The 18,427-nt window shown below is 50.9% G+C and overlaps 1 protein-coding gene across 1 annotated transcript in view; it reads left to right on the forward strand.

Annotated features, from left to right (window-relative positions):
- LMF1 (lipase maturation factor 1) overlaps nt 1-18,427 on the forward strand; it is a 99,173-nt gene that overhangs the window by 18,290 nt on the left and 62,456 nt on the right. Inside the window, exon 3 of the mRNA XM_088801359.1 lies at nt 3,997-4,007. Within this exon, the coding sequence (XP_088657485.1) occupies nt 3,997-4,007 (11 nt within the window). The remainder of the gene's footprint in view (nt 1-3,996; nt 4,008-18,427) is intronic.

Genomic DNA, 18,427 nt, shown 5'->3' on the forward strand with positions numbered 1-18,427 from the left:
AGCCGCCTCTGGCATGTCCCTCTGACACAGGGACAGGGTATCGACTTCAAAGAGTGCTGAGAGCAGATGCCAGCAGGCCCGGGAGATGTGAAGGCGACCAGGGCTCTTCTCTGACTATTGAGGATGAAAACCTGATTTTTGGCTCTGGGCCTTAAACGCAACCCCGTTCCACGGCTGCCCGGTCCATAGCCCGTAGATTTCACCAGTGTAGATATATTTGATGCATAAAAATGAATTCCTCTTTCAGATAGATTTATGATGTTCCAGGAAGCAGAATGATGCCATTTCCAGTCTGTGGTAGTAAGGGGTACGTTCCCAGGGCCACTTGGGGGCCCAGCCCCAGGTGGAAAGGGTGGAGGGCAGGGCTATGGGTGCTGTACCAAGCGGTGCCTGCATTTGATTGGCAAGCCCTTCTGTCCTTGTCAGACGAGTGTGTTCACAAAGGTCCAGCCCCCAGAGCCGCCTCAGCTGGGCCGCCACACGGGGAGTGTCCAGCGGTTGTCACACACACAGCGGCCCTTCTCGGCTCTCGTGCAGTGGCACCGACCTGGGGCCTTGCTGGTGTTGTGACGGGTCCCATATCCCGCTGACCAGGAGGGGCATTACTTCCCACGGTCCTGTGATGCGCTGTGCTGACAGAAGGGGCACGGTGGGCACTGACTGCTTGGGCACACCGAGGGCCACTGCTTTAGTTCCCGTGGCATTTTCATCTTGAGCTGCTTCTGTTTGGCTGTCACCACGAGACGGGGCATTCAGTGTGGATGACGTGATCACCCGTAGACCCACATCAGGAATCGGGGGCGGCTTAGAAGAACACGCTTTATTACTGACGCCCGTCTACCTACTTCCTGAGTGGGCCTTTGGGGAGCTCGGTGCCAGACAAGAAAGTGGGGGAATTCTTACAAATTCACAGCTTGCCTGTCCACAGCCAAGGGAGTGTAATTTAACAAATATTTATCCATGAACCCTTTTTCCAAAATGGAAAAGCGCTGGAAGCCTGATGTTCTTTTCTAATCAGAGGCCCTCTGGAAAAATAGGAGCCTCGTACAGAAGTCGCTGGGGTAGCGTGAGGCCCAAGGGGCTGCGGATAAAGCTGCTTTGTATGGGGGGCGAGTTTCCTGCAGGCGCCTCCCCGTTTTGGTTCTGTCTCCTTCCCGCGAAGACGCGCCTCCCTCTGTGGAGAGGCCCTTCTGTAACAGGCAGGCGGAGGTACTGTGTTAACACAGACCATTTGGGAGCACAATCTACTCGTAGGTCTGGGAACAAGATAGGACTTCAGTTTCTTTACAGAACAAAACAATAGAACTTACTCAAAATAGCGCCATGGACGGCCATCTCTTCTAAAATAAGTTCCAGCTGTTAGAAAATATAATAAAAGCTATAGAAGTAATGAAGACTTTTGAGTTTTTCATGTAATTGGATATAACTACCTATATTTAGAAATCTTATATCAGGCAGCCTTAAAATGCAAAATTCAAAACAGGTGAAGCTACGAAAGAACACATTTTTAAATACCCTCAGCAAATGTGATGGCGGTAACACCACAGGCCTGTCCCTGGTTTCCACGAGGATGAGGCCAGCTCTGACGTGACAGCTTTCAGTCTCTTCCCATGTGATCTGACAAAAACCGAAAACATTCCTTCTTTCCAAGTCTGTGAAAATCAGCCCTCTCCCCTTCTCCATCAACAAGGTTCTTTACTGGGAGACTTGACTGAGTAAACTTGTTTCTTGCATCCTGACTGTTTTACAGGTTTTTACTTTGGAAACTTAGAAATCTGTTTTAGAGTAGAGAGTATAATACAAAGAACCCTCATGCACACACGTCTGTTCCCTCTCCTCCCAACTTTTCTTTTCTAGAATAAAGAGCAAATCCCACATCATGTTATTTTAGCTGTAAGTAACGTGCATCTCTGATGGCTCAGGATTGTTAGAAGTACCAGCGCTGCCAGGCCGCCAGCACCCCTGGCTCTGAGACGCCATCTGACACTCAGTCTTTCAGCGCCCCCCATTGCTTCCGTGTCCTGAGTTTCTCTTGCCTGCAGGGGCTGCATCAACCTTTTCACTGTGGAAAACCACACGTACTTTCAAAGCGGGCAGTATGGGAGCCCTGTGACCTGCACCCACTCTCCAGACGCCTGACGCCCCTCCTTTCATCCTCCAGGGGTCCAGTCCCCTCCCTGAGACCCCGTGCAAGTCTCAGACCCGGGTCCTGTCATTCATACGTGTTTCATTAAACAACTGTTTCTTAAACATCTTTATTGAGGCGTAATCTGCATACCATAAAATGTAACTATTTCAAGTGTACAAGTCAGTGGTTTTATATATTCAGAGTTCTGCAACCATCACCATTATCTAAGTGTAAAACATTTCCGTCATCCCCCAAAGACACCCATACCTATCAGCCCTCACACACCCCCGTTCCCCTCCCAGCCCCCGGCACTCGCTGATCTGCTTTCTGTCTCTAGATTCATCTGTTCTGGACCTTTCACATAGATGGAGTCACACACTATGCGGCCTTTTGCGTCTGGCTTCTCTCACACAGCGTGCTGCTTTCAGGGTTCCTCCACGTTGTAGTGTGTCTCGGTGCCTCATTTCTTTTTACTCCTAAACAGTAGGTCATGCTATTTGTAAATAACAGGTGTGGTCATTTGATTCTTGAGTCCAGATAGTGGATTTTGTTGTTAACTTGGGCTGAGAGACAGGTACCAGAGCTGCACAGGTGTGGTGGGATTTGTCCAAGGGCACGTGCAACCCCACTTCCATTTTGTTCTGTTAGATTGTGGGGGTTTCTAGTCTGTGTTTCGGGCTCTTGACGCGTTTGGGCTGATGTGCCTCCCTCCGCCGAGGGTGTAGAGTGAGCCTGCAGCACGGACGCCCCAGGCTGGGATGCGACTGAGGTTCCAAGTGAAGATAGACCGTCTCAGAGTCTTAGAGAGGAGACAACCCCCCACATCCCTTTCATTTGGGGCCCTTTTCTAACAATCTGTGCTCCTGGTCAGGGAGTAGCCTTTACATTTTCAGATTGTGGAGTGTAACATTTTCGTGGTGTTTGAAATTATTTACTGCAAGAAAACCAAGTTTTACTTTTTCCCAAAATCTATTTTGATTGGGCTGTTGTGGGTTTGGTCCTACACTGGCTGTGTGGGGTGGTGCAGGGGGTGAAAAGGCTCCTGTCCCCCAGGGAGGCCTGGTGGACCTTGGGGCTCCAACCCCTCAATCAGAACACCTGAGGACAGGTCTCCCCTCACCCTCACCTCCACTCAGCACCTGAGGACAGGGCTCCCCTCACCCTCACCTCCACTCAGCACCTGAGGACAGGTCTCCCCTCACCCTCACCTCCACTCAGCACCTGAGGACAGGTCTCCCCTCACCCTCACCTCCACTCAGCACCTGAGGACAGGTCTCCCCTCACCCTCACCTCCACTCAGCACCTGAGGACAGGTCTCCCCTCACCCTCACCTCCACTCAGCACCTGAGGACAGGTCTCCCCTCACCCTCACCTCCACTCAGCACCTGAGGACAGGTCTCCCCTCCACACTCACCTCCACTCAGCACCTGAGGACAGGTCTCCCCTCCACACTCACCTCCACTCAGCACCTGAGGACAGGTCTCCACTCAGCACCTGAGGACAGGTCGCCCCTCACCCTCACCTCCACTCAGCACCTGAGGACAGGTCTCCCCTCACCCTCACCTCCACTCAGCACCTGAGGACAGGTCTCCCCTCCACGCTCACCTCCACTCAGCACCTGAGGACAGGTCTCCCCTCACCCTCACCTCCACTCAGATCACCTGAAGGCAGATTCAAGCCCGGTGAACTGCCTCCACCTCCCGCCGCATTTCATGCCAGTAAGCTCTCTGCCCTGACTGATCTTACACTGTCCTGGGGTCACTGTCATGGACTCTACTTAATGGGTTAACACGATGCTTTAATCTGATAAGTTTTTTTTGGCACAGCATGTCATAATTTTAATACATTTTTCTCCTTTTGTTTTTCAGGTATTCATTTGGTAAGTGAAAATCATTTAGAAAAAAACTCTGCAAGAGTTAGCATTATGTGTTGGGGTATGTATCCTCGTGCCCTTTCTTTTTTTCCTGGCTTTGTCATTGCTTGAGCATCTGCCACCGGCCTGCAGGTTTCCCCATGTTGTTCTGACACCATGTTTGTTATCTGACTGGGACGCTTGACCCCCGCCGGCCTCCTTGCCCAGAGTGCTCAGCTACTGCAGACAAGGAAGCTCACACGTGTGCAGGTTCATTGCGTGTAGAACCAGTCTCTGTGTCCCTGGGTAGAGTCGTCCCAGAGCCGTGACAGCAAGCGGTGATGGCGCCATCACATTGTTGTGGAGCCCTTCCCCCACCCGGGTGAATGAAAAGGCCTATGACGTGCGTGCTCCCCTCTCCATGCCACACCGAGTCCCCAGTGGACACGAAGCTGTAGATACCCTTCATAGACGAGTGTTCACCTGGAGCTGCCACTGGCAGGGCACCCCAAAGGTGGTCGGATTTGTGCCTGGTTTGGTCGGGGGAGGTCCCCCCAGCCTGTGTTCTAAGGGAAACGCTGCACCCAGAGTGAGCGCGCAGAGCAGGCTCTTTGTTCAGAGATGAGGGGGCAGTGGGATGTCACCAGAGACAGGACTCAACCCAGAGCAGCGGTGACTGGGTTCTTGTCTTGGCGCAAGAAAGAATTTAAGAGCGAGACAGATGCGGGAAAGCGAAAGTGGTTTATTGAAAATAAATGTACACATTTGAGAGGAAAGTGCAGGCGACCTCAAGAACAAGTCGTGCCAAGGAGGTCACGATTAGGGGTTTTTATCCCTCCCAGGGTGGGAATTGGTGACGTCCCATTGACATGGTTCATTTGTCTCCTCCCCCTGGGTAGGAGTCTCTGTTTCCCACTTTTTCTTCCTTATTTGGTTTCTCTGGAACTGTCATGGCGTCAGATGCATGATGGGAGTTGTGATAACCGCAATGCAAATGACATTATAATGACATTAAAATTAGCTAAAGCTCCCAGTCAGAGGGATCACTCTAGCTGGATGAAACTAGTTCTTGTTTTGCTCCGGCTCAAGGTCCCGCGTACAGTCACTTGTTACGTGTGTAATCGGTGAGGTACCTCACGTTGTACCCTGGAGGGGGGTGTCAATTTCCTAGGCTATCTATCCTGCCTTAGGACCATGGCTGCTGGCTGGGCGGTGAGCGGAGGACAGCCCCCAAGTGGACAGGAGTGGAAAGGGCTAAGCACGGCACAGGTTATGTTTGGGTCTCCCCGGTTTACGTGCCATTACAACGAAGACATTAGCGCTGTCTGGGGAGATGTGACCAAACCCAGATGTCCCACAGCACAACATTGTCATGCTCAGGTCACAGTCCCCAACCACACAAGAAGCAGAGGACCAGGACAGTAGGCTTATTCTGGAGGGAATAGATCGTTGACAGAGGCCAACCCCAAGATGACCGGACACTGGGATTTTCAGACAGCGCCCAAGCAGCTGTCAAGACTGTGCAGCCCAAGGTGAGGGAACACAGGCTTCTGATGGATGAGGAAGATGAGGTTGCAGCAGAAAACTCAAAAATAGACAAAAGAACCCAGTGGAAATTTCAGAACTGAAAAATACAATAGCTGAAAGAAGAAATTCACCAGATGGGCTGGATAGCAGGGTGGAGGTGACCCAGGAATGAAAGACCAGTAGAGGTCACCCAGGCTGAGTCGGAGCCCCAGGAGGAGGGGAGAGAGAATGGCTGAAAAGTTTCCAAAAGTGGTGAGAGACATAAATGTACAGATGCAAGAAGCCCAGTGAACCTTACACAGCACAAATAAAACTGCCTGCTCACATCATTGAAATCAATACTGAAAACCAAAGGGGAAGGGAGAATCTTGGAAGCAGCCAGAGCGCAACACGGCCTTTGAAATAGTCGGACCCTGGTGCCCAGGGACAGTGATGCTGAGAGATGGAGACCATCCACCAGGATCCTGCACCCAGACAGCGCCCTCCAGGGATGGTGGCGAAGTCAGAAGGAGTGAGAGTGTATCGCTGGTAGATGTGCACTCCAGGACCGCCACAGGCAGCTCTCCGGGCTGAAGGGAAGTGTCAGGAGGTGAGAAGACGGGTCCCTGGGCAGGAATGCAGAACATGGAAAATAGTAAACACGCAGGTGAGCACAAAGATGGTTTTCCTTCTCTTTCTTCTTTCAAAATACATATGAGACTGTTTAAAGCAAAGTGAATCCTTTGTCTTCTGGGATTTGTAATGCACTCAGAGGGGATACACGTGACAAGCGTGGCATGGAGCATGGTGGGGGCGCAGATGGACCCGGGAGGCTGCAGTGTCCACATTTTCTGTGAAGTGGCACAGTATAAACTTTAAGATTTGAAAAGTTAAGGATGCGCATGGCAGCCTGTGGCGTACGCACTAGGAAGGTGTAGAGCGGTACGGGCTGAAATGCCAATGGATACATTGAAGGGTGCTCTGAAAATATTCAGATGACCCAAAAAGGCAGAGAAAGAAGAACAGGAATGAAAAACTAAGGGTTTAATAGGAAATAAAAAATGAAGTGGTAAACCTAAATACCATATCAGTAATTATGGTAAGTGTGAATGGAGTAAACATCGCAGTTAAAAGACAGAAATAGAAGGAACAAATGCAAAAGAAAAAGTAAGACACAGTTATATTCTACAGGAGGTGCACATTCAATGTAGAAACACAGAGAGTTTGAAAGCAAATGGATGGGAAAGACACACCGTGAAGACAGTAGTGAGAAGGTGAGTTCATGACTGAACATCACCGGGGGTAAAGGATGAGGCATCACAGAAAGTCAGGAAGACATAACAGATCTCAAATTACGCGAAATAAAAGAGAGACAACTAAAGGGATAGAGAAGGAATTTCAACACTCCTCTCCTCAGTTGACAGAACAACCGGATGGAAAATCGGTAAAGGGATTGGACCCTCTGAACAGCACTGCCTGGCCCCTGGCTAAGCGGTGTTTCTAAGGCACCTCTCCCAGTTGTCTTGTGACACACATTCTATTCACGTGCGTGTGGTTTGTCCCCAGGAACACCAGCCATATGCCAAGCCATGCGAAAGGATTACATTGGAAAGGGATTAAATTATATAGAGATTCTGCTTCCCTGAGAGTCTGTCTCTGCCATCCTAACAGTGAACAAGAGCTGGCTATTCTGCACAAGCCACAGTGTTTCTGGACTCCCTCAGTGCACTGAGTTTGCGAAGCAGCTAAGGGATTGGAATTCCCAGCCTGCCCAACTGAGGAGGGATGGACATGTGAACAGCCTTACCTTCGGCAGAGTTCAGGAGGGAGAGAGTAAGGAAAAAGCCACCAACATGCTGACAAATTCTTAGAGGGACAGTTGTCCCCACAGAGTTCTCACTCAGTAGGCACTTCAATCTGTAGGCCTCTGTGAGGCTTGTCAGAAATATTAAGGCAGGACTGAAGACCCCATAGGGTCTTCCTGGTGGTGCAGTGCTGGAGGTGACCGGCCACTGACACACTCACCTGCCCCCTGGACTCTCCTCTCACAGGAAGCAGAAGCCTCGAGCCACTTGGGATGGGACGTCAACCCTATACACTGTAGTCCCTGGAGAAAGGGCATCTGTGAGAGGGGACCACCCAGATCATGTCCAATACACAGCACGCTCTGCTGCTGCTGGGGGCTGTTGGTGAGTGGCATGGGGGAAGAATCGGCGGGAATGCTGAGAAGGCGCCACCCCAGGGCTGTGAGTGAAGCTGGACCAGGAGCTGAGAGTCCCTTCTCCCACCACCTGACTGGCACCCAAGGACAGGCAGTGTGCCATGGGAGAGGCTGCTCTGGGGCCTGGTGTGCAGGAGCTGCTGGAGGTGAGAAACCCCAGGCCCCAAGCCACGCACAGCAGGTGACCACAGTCCCTGCTGAAGGAAGTTGCAGCCTGTGGTCACTGAGGGTCATGAGGGAACAAGAAGTCTAAACCCAGCTCATTTTCTGGCTAGATCGTACCATCCTCACCTCACCCTCCCTAGCTAATAGCCTCACTGTGCGTTTGTTTCTGGGCAGTTATGTTCACCTGAGGAGCGCATTGTGTTTTTCTATACACAATGTCTGACATAAAAAAAGAAATCACTAGACACACACACACACACACACACACACACACACACACACCTCTCAAAGAAATGGACCTGCTGACAGTAGATTGTCGAGAGATACAGCAATCAGTAGAGATGACCCAGATGTTGGGCTCTCAGATAAGGATCTTCAATAACAGTGATGAACATGTGAACGGTTCTGGTGGAAAAGGTGAGCTGCAAGAATAGATGAGCTGTTTCAGTAAACAGAGCGAAACTATACAAATGAACCAGATGGAAATGCTAGAAATAAACAATAGAGTCTGATGTGGACTTCCTTTCATGGGTATGCAACAGAACAAACACAATTGAGGGAGAGGGAGGGAATCAGTGAACTTGAAGATATGCAAAATGAAACACAAATGGGACAAAAAGAATTAAAGAACAGAACCGAACACCCAAAGGCAGAGGGACAATATCAAACAATTTAACATAAAGGTAGAGGAAAAGAGAGAAATAAAGGGCAGAAAAATATTTGAAGAAATAAAGGCCAAGAATTTTCCAAAATGAACGAAAGAGAAAATGTCACAGATTCAAGAATTTCAGAGGTCACTAAGAAAAACATAACTCACCACACACGTTTCTAGATATGTTATAGTCAAATTGCCAAAAACCAGAGAAAGAGAAAATCTTAATTGCAGCCAGAGGTGGAGAAGACATATACAGAAAGACGAAGATAATTATAGCACACTACTTGTTAGCAACTATACCATCCAGAGGACAAGGGAGTGACATCGTAAAGTGCCAGCAAGGAGGGAAACCCCACTGTCAACCCAGAATTCTATACCCAGCAAAACTATCCTCAACAATGAAGACAAAAACGATGTCTTTTTCAGGTGATTGGTACTGTCAGAAATGTTAAAGGAAGTTCTTCAGGCAAAGCATCAGAATTTAACATGAGGGTAAATACAAAATAATTTTCCTGATGTTTTAATTACCTTAAAAGGTAGATAACAAAGCAAAAATTTAAATTTAAAATTTAAAGCAAAGTGAGCAGACTTTCGTGAGCTGGTGTCACTCACCACCTTGTAACCCTCCAAATGGAGCCACCAAGTGACCACTGTGCTTAGAGTGGAGAGCTGCCAGGACCCTGTGGTCGGCGGTGGTGACATTCACTCCCTATTTTCAGGTTTGCACCTTTTCTTTCTTTCTTTCTTTCTTTTTTTTTTGTTTTAAAGCAAGAAGAAGCAAGCAATGGAATTATTTCAGGAAATGTTCTCTTTCCCATTTGCAAATCTAGCATGGCCTAATCATAACCAGTTAGTTCTATAACCTGTGAGTTACGTGCACTTGTGTCAAAGGAAAGAAAACTAACTTTGGGAGTGAGGTTAGACGTGAGAAAGAACTGGCCTGCTACCTTCTGAATTAGGGTTTATTTGATATCAAAATTATCCTCGAGGACACTTGCCTTGCCCAACATTTAGATAAACCCTCTTGTCTTAGTAAAATTTATTTGGTTTATCTGCAGTAGAAACAGTATTTGTTTCTCCCAGTTGTCATGACGGATGAAACCGCCAGACCCTAAACCCTGTGTAGGGCGGGAGAAGCCCGTGCTCTTTGATGCAGTGAATTCTAGGCAATAATGATAAAATTAGCTTTTGTGGAGCAAAACAAGCACACACCATGGAGCCTGTGAATGGACAGGTACGGTAGCAGAAACAGCAAGAAGTGACTGACGCCAAGTACATGCTCTCACGACTTCCTGACAGACACCTGGGTCGCTGTCCTTTTCTCAGCTGAGGTTACAGGGGCTAAGAGAAATCAGTAATCACCGAGGGTCACAAGACCAGTAGTGACACGAAAGCTGGGATGGTGACCCAGAGTCTCTGACATGGAGCCCGGTGCATCTTGTGAAACTTGGCATTTGCAAGTGGGGTGTGGGGAAGGTGTTGGGCTGCAATGCCTTGGAACCGCACAGAGAACAGTCTACAAGAATGCGTGCTGTCCCTTAAGTCATGTGTTAATCCCGGAAAGGCTGCAGGCTGAGGATGATTCTACAGCTCCCCTCCCCGCACCCCCAACTGCTGGCTACAACCCTTCGGTACCAGCTGGTGTCACATGAGCCTTTGTGGGGAGCTTTGAGGGAAGGCTGCAGGAGGGGCTCTGCTACTAACAGGAGACGTGAGCTAATACCTACATTTCGCTCCGAATGAAAGCGCGTCTGCCCTCCATTTACGCTTCTGTTGGTGTACCTGGTCCTCTTTGCAAGTTTAATTGCCTCTGATCACAGGCAATAATGTTGAGAGACTGAGAAGCCAGCTGCTGGCTTGTTGCTACATTTCCACCTGAGGGCCCCTGAGTAGGCCTGATTTCACTGCTGTCTGCTGTGCAGCTCCCGGTGGGCCATCCTCACTAACTGTCCATGAGCACAAATTCAGAAGACCCCCTAATAGTCACAGCAGCTGGCTCGCCACTGGGTGACAGCCGACCACCTCTGCTGTGTTTCATCCTTCAATTACTGTGAAGTGACCCTGGGTGCCGGGCCCAAAGTAGCCAAACTGAAGGGAACTTCGACCTTTGGGGAACTTTCCCTTCCTTGGGCCTTGTTTGGGGGCTGCCTGCGAAAATTTAGTTTTCACAATAAGCAGATCATCCTGTCCTGTTTGTACTTATTTCTCAATGTGCATCTTAATTGCATCTATTATGTCTTTATTTTGCAAACACATGCGGAGATGCTAAACTGCACCACAGACAGCGTTCCGGGAAAATGCAGCGGCCGCGCAGCCAGCTGACTTGCATTGAGCGAGGCTGCTTGAGCTGCTCTGCTCAGGATGGTCGTCTCCAGCCACACGTGCTTTCTGGCTTAAGTAGAATTAAGTGAAGTAAAGCGGGCGGTTCCTCAGCCACACCTGCCGCACAGGTAGCGCTCGGTAGCCACGTTGAGCCGTGCGGGTCACGGACCAGCTCCATCGCTACAGAAAGCTCCGTGGATGGCCGGTCAGAGGATGCCCTCCGTTTAAGTAATAGGCACATTGGTTTTCTTCTGGGGAGCTCAGCCACCTCTCTCCTCTGACCTCTTATGACCCGGCAGGTGTAAGTACAAGCCCTTCCGTTTGGGAGTAGGGACACATGGCTGGTCTCCTGCCTGAAGGAGGCACAGCCAAGGCCTCTCTGGTTGCCTTCCCTTTGTTCAGAATGACCAGGATTTCTGAGTTTCTATGAACGTTTCTCCGTGGTCTTGAAGTCCCCTCTCCCATGTGGGTGTCCCCTGCTACGGTTCTGTGGCCCTGTCCCCCGGAGGCTCGCCTTCCCTTTTGCACGAATCTGCTGGGTAAGGGGACAGCATGTGAATGGAGGCCGTTTGCTCCAGGACACAGGAAAACCACAGCGTTTGTGATAACGCCGCCTCGCCAGCTGCATCTCTGCTGAAGCATTAAGTTGGCTGTGCTTTGAAGGCGGCTGGTCTGGTAACTCTTACTTCAAAGAATGGGTCTAAAATGTGATTAATTCAGCGCCCCTGTAGGTGCTGACTGTTTCCTGCTCCCCGGCAGGAAGTGAGCTTTTTGATATTTGTGAGCTTGGGGCTGGAGCCTGTTTTGAACTTCATGTTGTCCTTGTATGTCTGAGTACAGTGCAGGACCCGCAGGCAGTGCAGGGAGCTTGCGGGTAGGGCTTTCTGGTCTTTTCCATCAGGACGAGGCTGCTCTTGGTCCTTGCACTCCTGACATCGTGCTGAGCCCCCCAGGCCATGCACCCCAGCCTTTGGAAGGGGGCTCCAGTCTGCCCGCATTTGGTGAGGTCAGGAGGAGCAAGTGGCACAGCAGTTCTTTCCTTGGTGCTGAGTCATGTGACTTACCCCCCAAGAGCATCTGCAGAGCCTGCCCTCAGAGGCCAGCCCCTCCCAGGCCTGGGGCAGCCCCGAGAGCACGCAGCATGCAGACTGCCAGCAGGGCCCGTCCTGCCACCTCGTGGTCGTGACAGGCAGGAAGAGACTCACGTCAAGGGGTCCTGTGACAAGCATGGGCAACCCACACTGGCCCGTCCCCTAGACAGACCCAAGGAAGGCGGCATTTTCCTGAGGTCTCTCTCTCTTTCTCTGCATTTGGAGTCTTTTCCACCCTAAAGAGCATTTTGTAGCTTCCTTGATTGTTTTTAGCCTAGGGGACCTCAGTGTATGCAGGTGGTAACCTCCAGGTGACGGCCCAGGCAGGTGAAGGCACACCTTCTTCCCCAGCCTCCGCCTCCCCTGGCACTCAGGTTTCCCTGTCAGAAGTTCCGGGAACCTTGCCATTCCAGGGGCACAATCTGCTACATAAGAGCGTTGGCTGATGGTGGAGGCCAGGCTGGGCCTCCAGGGCCCAGGGCGAGAGGACTGAACTCATTCCAGGGGGGTGGGCATCGAGGCGGGCAGCTGACCGCGGGAAGCGTATGTGGGACGGCTTTGGGACTTGCCCCTGTAATATATTGGTTCTGAATTGATCCCTTTAATATACTGTAATTGTTTTAATACCAAAAAGATGCAGAAATCAGTAAAATGGAGCCTCAGGATTAGCTGCATTTAGTCCGTGGTTGGGATTCTCAACGTAGCGCTGGGAACGAGGATTGGAGGCAAGCAGGCCACGGGGCATCTGCGCGGAGGGCTTGGCACTGGGTCTGAGGACACGAGCACAACTCAGGATGGAGTGAGAAGTCCTGAGAGAATTTTAAGGACGTTTCCTGAAAGCCTCCATGCCTTTCCTTCTTAAGGACCCTCCTTCTTTGGAAAAAAGCGTTCCATTTTTACTGCAGGCCATTTGACTAAGAGTTGGACAATTTAGGGATCCTTAGTTTCAGTGAGAACAGAACCATAATCGATGCATTATTGATTTATTCTAATGTGAAAACCACGTGTCAGCTAGTCGGGCGTCTTCCCCGGGCGTGGGCAGGTATCAGTGAGTCCTTCTGGGAACAGCTGTGAGGGAGCGGGACCAGGAAGGGAGCCGTGGGTGCTGACCCGGCATGCTTGTGAGCTGTGGACACCGAGATGGAGGTGAGACGTCCCTGTCCTGGACAGGAGCACCGAATCTCACGCAGCATTTAAACTAAACACCCCAAGGCCACCCCAGCAGGTCCTTGGGGCAGCCTTGGGGGTGGGGCAGGGAAGCTGACGGGCAGGTGTGGATGGTCTGCGCTGCAGGCGCTCTGCACACGGCTGCTTTTGAATTCTGTCACTGTCACTGTACTGAGGGCCGCTCCTTGCTCTGTTCCTGCCGAGCGGGACGCTTCGCTTCTGCCTGCGTTTTCCGGGCAGGTCCAGCGCTGGCATCGGATGTTGATGAAGCCTTGACACTTGAACCCGGTGTCATCTGTCACAGCAGCGCTTCCCGCCAGCCGTTGTGAATTAAATGCTCCCTGTGACCCCTCGCCCTTGCCGCTCTTAAATTCATGCTTTAAAAACAGCTTAATGAGGGGTTTACTGGCCCAATTGGAAGTTTTTATTAAAACCTCTTCGTGCTGGAGCGGAGCCTGCCTGCAGGAAGCGATTAGCTGCCTTGGAGCTCCGAGCTGCCTCGGCCGGAGCAGGTCCCCCACGCCGGCTCCAGGCCCTCGCTTCGCCTGGTTCTCATATCCTCTGCTTTAATTATGGTTCGTCTGATTCTCTTCCCAGGCCCCGTGTCCAAGAAAGCCGTTTCTTTTAATTAAATTATTCCCATAATCAGAGGCAGCTTCGTCCGCCCGTCCGTGAGCTCACCCAGGACTGCAGGCCCTTTCTGGGGCGTCTCCACTGCCGTGGCCGAGGTGCTCTGGGTGGATTTGGTCACTTTTCAGAAGTGACACTCCAACAGCAAAGCCCTTCCTTCCTGCTCCCAGGAATGTGAGTGGCCACTCAGCAGCGTGTCGTTTGGTCTCTGGTCTGGTCATGTCCTTCCAGGAAGGACAGAGATGCCTGGATTGGCTACAAGGTGACATGAGCTGGGCAGGAACCATCTCAACGAGCAGAGGTGGTCATGTCCAGAGTGAGAAAAACAACCTCAAATAGTCTTTTCACCGTGAGCGGCGCTAGGTGGCCATGGTGGCAGAGAGAGATCCCGGCCCTGCTGGAGGCCCTACGTCCTCACCCAGTGGCCTGTCCCCCTCTGGCCTGAGACCTCTCCTTGGTGCTCTGGGCTCTCTGGTGCTTCTCAGCCAGCGTCTCTGGGTCAGTCTTGATCCTGGGGGCGGGGGGGGGGGGGGCTGTTCCTTCCTCATTCTGCCTTCTCTGTCCCCACACTGCACTCGCCTCTCAGGTCACTGGGACACCAGGAAAGGTCTCAAAGGGAGGCCGTGCTGTCCAGTGGTGTGACTTTCTGTTAATGGTGAGGAAGGCGCGAGCAGGTGAGGTGCTGGGGAGCAGACCCCAGGTGACTTCTGGGCAGGGAGCAGCCCGTGCTCCTGGCCGTCACCCAGTTTGGCACAGTTGTCCACCAGGCCTCACGAATCAGCCAGGTATTCGGACGTCGAAGGGGAAAAGCCAGTGCTGGGGCACCGGGGCCCCTTTGAGAGAGTGCCTCTCGTGGTGTGGATTCTACTTCCTTTCCTGCGTGGGCACCCACTGTGCATAGTGCATGCTTTCAGTGGAGTCTTCTTCATCCGATTTTTCCTCCACCTACCTGACCTTTGTTACCTTTGCACCTACTCAGATCTGTACCCAAACGTGGACACACATGCACACACTTAGGGCTGGTGTCAGCGGGGGCTCCATGGTATGTGCATTTCCGCCCTTGTCTCTTTCTTCGCTTTTTCAAATGTGTGGTGAAAATCACTTAGTTGAACCTGGAAGAAAATGTATGTTAAAGGCCAGTTTCCTCTTGTTCGCATGATCATTAGTTCTGTGCTTGTTCTAAATTCCTCCCATCACATCCGCTTCTCGTTACCTATTTCTACTTGTAAAACATACGTACCTCTTGAATCTACAGAATTCTAGAATACTGAAGTGTTGCGTTGCTGTAATTCATGCTTCCAGTCCCAAGTCCATTTGGGTGGCTTTTGTTGGCAATGCTTCTAAATTACCTTTTATTTTTATTACATTGTGTCGATGTGCATGTTTGAGTGACATTTGCTTTTCGGTTCGCAGTATAATTAGTGATAGTCTCACAGCTGCCTGTTGAGTTTGCTGGGTGCCAGTGTCCTAGCAGCTGAAGAAGGTGGTTTTGTCACCACCCCATTTGCTAGAGACTTGCAGGCAAGGGCGTCTGTCTGACTTGGGCGCACTCTTGCCGCTGCCTCCTGGCGCGTGCTGCTCAGAGCGGCCTCTCCATTCCTAGCCCCCCCCCCGCCCCCCCCCCCCCCCCAGTTCCAGCTCGACTCTCCTGCTAAGCACTGGTCAGAGCAGCCATAGAGCATCTCCGCCGTGGGGCTCTTCAAAGAACTGGTTTTATTTATCAGATTTTTCTTAAGTGTTCTAGCTCATTAATTTTTACTTTTTATAGGTTGCTTCCTCTTTCTGAGAGGAAGGGGTTTATTATTTTATAAGATCTTGAGTTGATTGTTGAACTCATTAATTTTCCATCTCTTAGTATCTGCTAATGAAAGCATGGAGGCAGGTGACCACTGTCCCCTCTGACTGTGTCCCTGGCCTACCCCATTAGTGGAGACCCCGGTGTCCCCCTGACAGTGGCAGATAGTGTATTTTATAACCCTCAGTACTGATGCCGCTTTGATCCAAGTGCTGTTTAGAGAAAAGCTTCAAAAATCCCAAACCTGTAGGGCTTTATAGGTTCCTTTTATTGACCAATTTCTGGTTTTATCACTCTGGCCAGATAATACAGCCTGAAGATTGTTCTTGTAATTATTTTTTTAAAAATACTAAGACATATGCATGGATAAGAAAGGGAAATTGTGTTACACAGCTTATAACAAAAACAGTACCTTCTTCACCTCTCCTCACCCTCTCCTGTAGCTCCTTCATCTCTCACCCTCCTGGTTTTTACCTCCGTGTTTCTGAACAGATTTCTGTAGATTAGCCTGGGTGTATCACTCTTAGATGTTCTCTGTATACTTCCTATTATAAATGATAAGGATTGCTAACGCTCCTCTCACCATCTCAATGTCACAAATCCAATTTGTTATTAAGTATTCAGTCTTGACATTATTGTCACTATGTAAATGTTGTTGACCGCTGAGTCAGTAGTGAAGTATAATAACTTTTTCTCTAAGAACTCTTTGTTTTTCCTGGAGTTAATAGTTGCGTCTCCTTTTTTGCTTTGTTTTTCATCTCTGAGCACGTTTCAGTCATTTGTTCCAGGTTCACCGGCACAACTGCTTGACCTCATCCAATATTGTTTTTTACTGAATCAAACACATTAGATTATCTCTCGGTTTCTTCTGCCTGCTTCACAGAGACTTCTGCTCGGGAGCTCTCAGTGACCGCCCAGAATGGATGCTTTCTAGGCCTCTGGATTTGGAGATGGTGGGGCAGGTTACTCTTTTGCCAGATTGGGTGCCACTGGCAGATTTGTCCCTCTCCCCATCCTAGGGATCCTTAGGGAACCTCAGAGGGGCAGGACCCTGGTTGTGCGCGGTGAAGCTCCAAGATGCAGCCACTGTCCACCCTTTGTCCCCGTTGCATGTTCTAGAGCAGTATTCTTAGGGCGGCTCAGTTTTAAGCCCGTCTGTTGATCACACTTATACAAAGACAGCTACACGCATCTGGTGAGATGGTTCCGTCTCTCTCCTCCAGCGTTAGCAGTTGCCTGTGTGAGGCAAGATGCACCAGCCTGATTTTAGTTACCGCCTCCCTGCTAGGTAAACACCTACGTGTCCTGAATCGCAGCGAGCACCAGTGCCCAGCAAAGGGCTGTGGGTCTCATCAGACACCATCCCAGCCACTGGCTGGCGTGGAACCTCCAGAATCTGCCGTGTGTCCCTGGAGCTTCCTGGCTCCAATGCCCCATTGTTGAATGCAAGAGGAACCCAGCGTCGGCAAAGCCTGACCTTTGCCAATGCAAGTAACAGGGAGAAGCATTGTTAAGTTAGCCCTGGAGTAGCAGCTGTGTGCCAGTTTCTCTTGTAAATGCTTTGATATTTTAAAACAGAAATTTTAGACGAGGAAGCCATGCTTTGTTGCTGTTACAATAGCAGCTCTTGTCTGTGTGGATTCACTGCATGGAGACACAGATACCAGTGCAGCTTTAGGACCGTAATGGTTCCTAAATGCATATGACAGATGTCTTCTTGATGGGTGTGCCCTCCTCTTACCAAGAATGATGCACCCCTTTTAAAGCAGGATCCCCGGTGTGTATTGCAGGCACCTTGGCAGGTCTCACATTAATATCGCTGTGACAGCAGAGCGTTGCTGCTTTTGTGTTGAGTTTCGGCCTCGGTGAGTGTCTTGGGAGCATTCAGAAGACTGACATGAAGACAGGATTCAGCGGTAGAGTTTTGTGTGACATCCATTACCACTGACGGGCTGTGCTGGCTGCTTCGGCTGTAGGACGCGGCTCCCAGGAGCGGCGTGCTTCTCACTTCCGCCTCCTACACCTGCCCCGCCCGCTGCCCAGTTTGTTGTTCTCCAGCTTGGCCCCTCTGACGTGGATCTTTACTTGTATGTTGGTTCATCGTCACTGTACCCGCCCCTCCTCCATCCCGCCGTCCCCACAGCACGTAGGACAGGGAGGAGCTCGATCATGGCTTCTCTGCGTCCACATGCGGTGTCACGAGGAGGCAATCTGGTGGCCGCCACATGCTCTTACATTATCAGTCTTGAAGGGGGCATCACGCCTTCGTAAAGCCACCGGAAGCTGGAGAAGCCCTGCTTGGTGGTGAGAGACACACTGCACCAAGACACCTGACGAGTCGTTTTCTTTGATTTTCAGTGAAACGGCTCCTAAACACAGAACTGCTAGCACAGGTGCAGTTTGCGTCCTGGTGTTTCTGAGCGATCGTGTGCGGAGCCCTCCTCAGGGATGTCCTTGGCCTTGGTGGCAGTCCACAGGTCTGGGAACATGGCTCGTCTTCCTTCTCGGCACTGAGCCAGACACAGAAGTGCTGAGCAGAACGCCCACAGTCAGTCAGCACATGCACGACGGAGCATGACCTGAGTGGCAGGCGGCAGAGCCCTGGCTCCATGTGAGGTGGGCTGTCCTGGCATCAGCGCAGGGACGGCAGGACTGACAGCGGCCACGCCACACTTTTCTGCCAGGTTGCCAGGGTGTGCGGCATCTCGTGTCCAAGGCAGAGGCCCCGCGTCCCTGTCCTCCGCGTGGCAGTCCTGTGTGTCCTGGTGCTGAGGCCAGACCGAGCCAGGCGCTGCCCAGAGGCTCCAGCTGCACCTGGAGAAGCCGTGTCAGCAGCACTTTAGGAAGCTGATCTTGACAGTTTCTGAGTTGCAAGGATAGCACAGGGCGTCCCCA

Source organism: Rhinolophus sinicus, chromosome 10 (genome assembly GCF_057876585.1).
Source record: "Rhinolophus sinicus isolate RSI-liver-muscle chromosome 10, RSI-T2T, whole genome shotgun sequence".
NCBI lineage: Eukaryota > Metazoa > Chordata > Mammalia > Chiroptera > Rhinolophidae > Rhinolophus > Rhinolophus sinicus.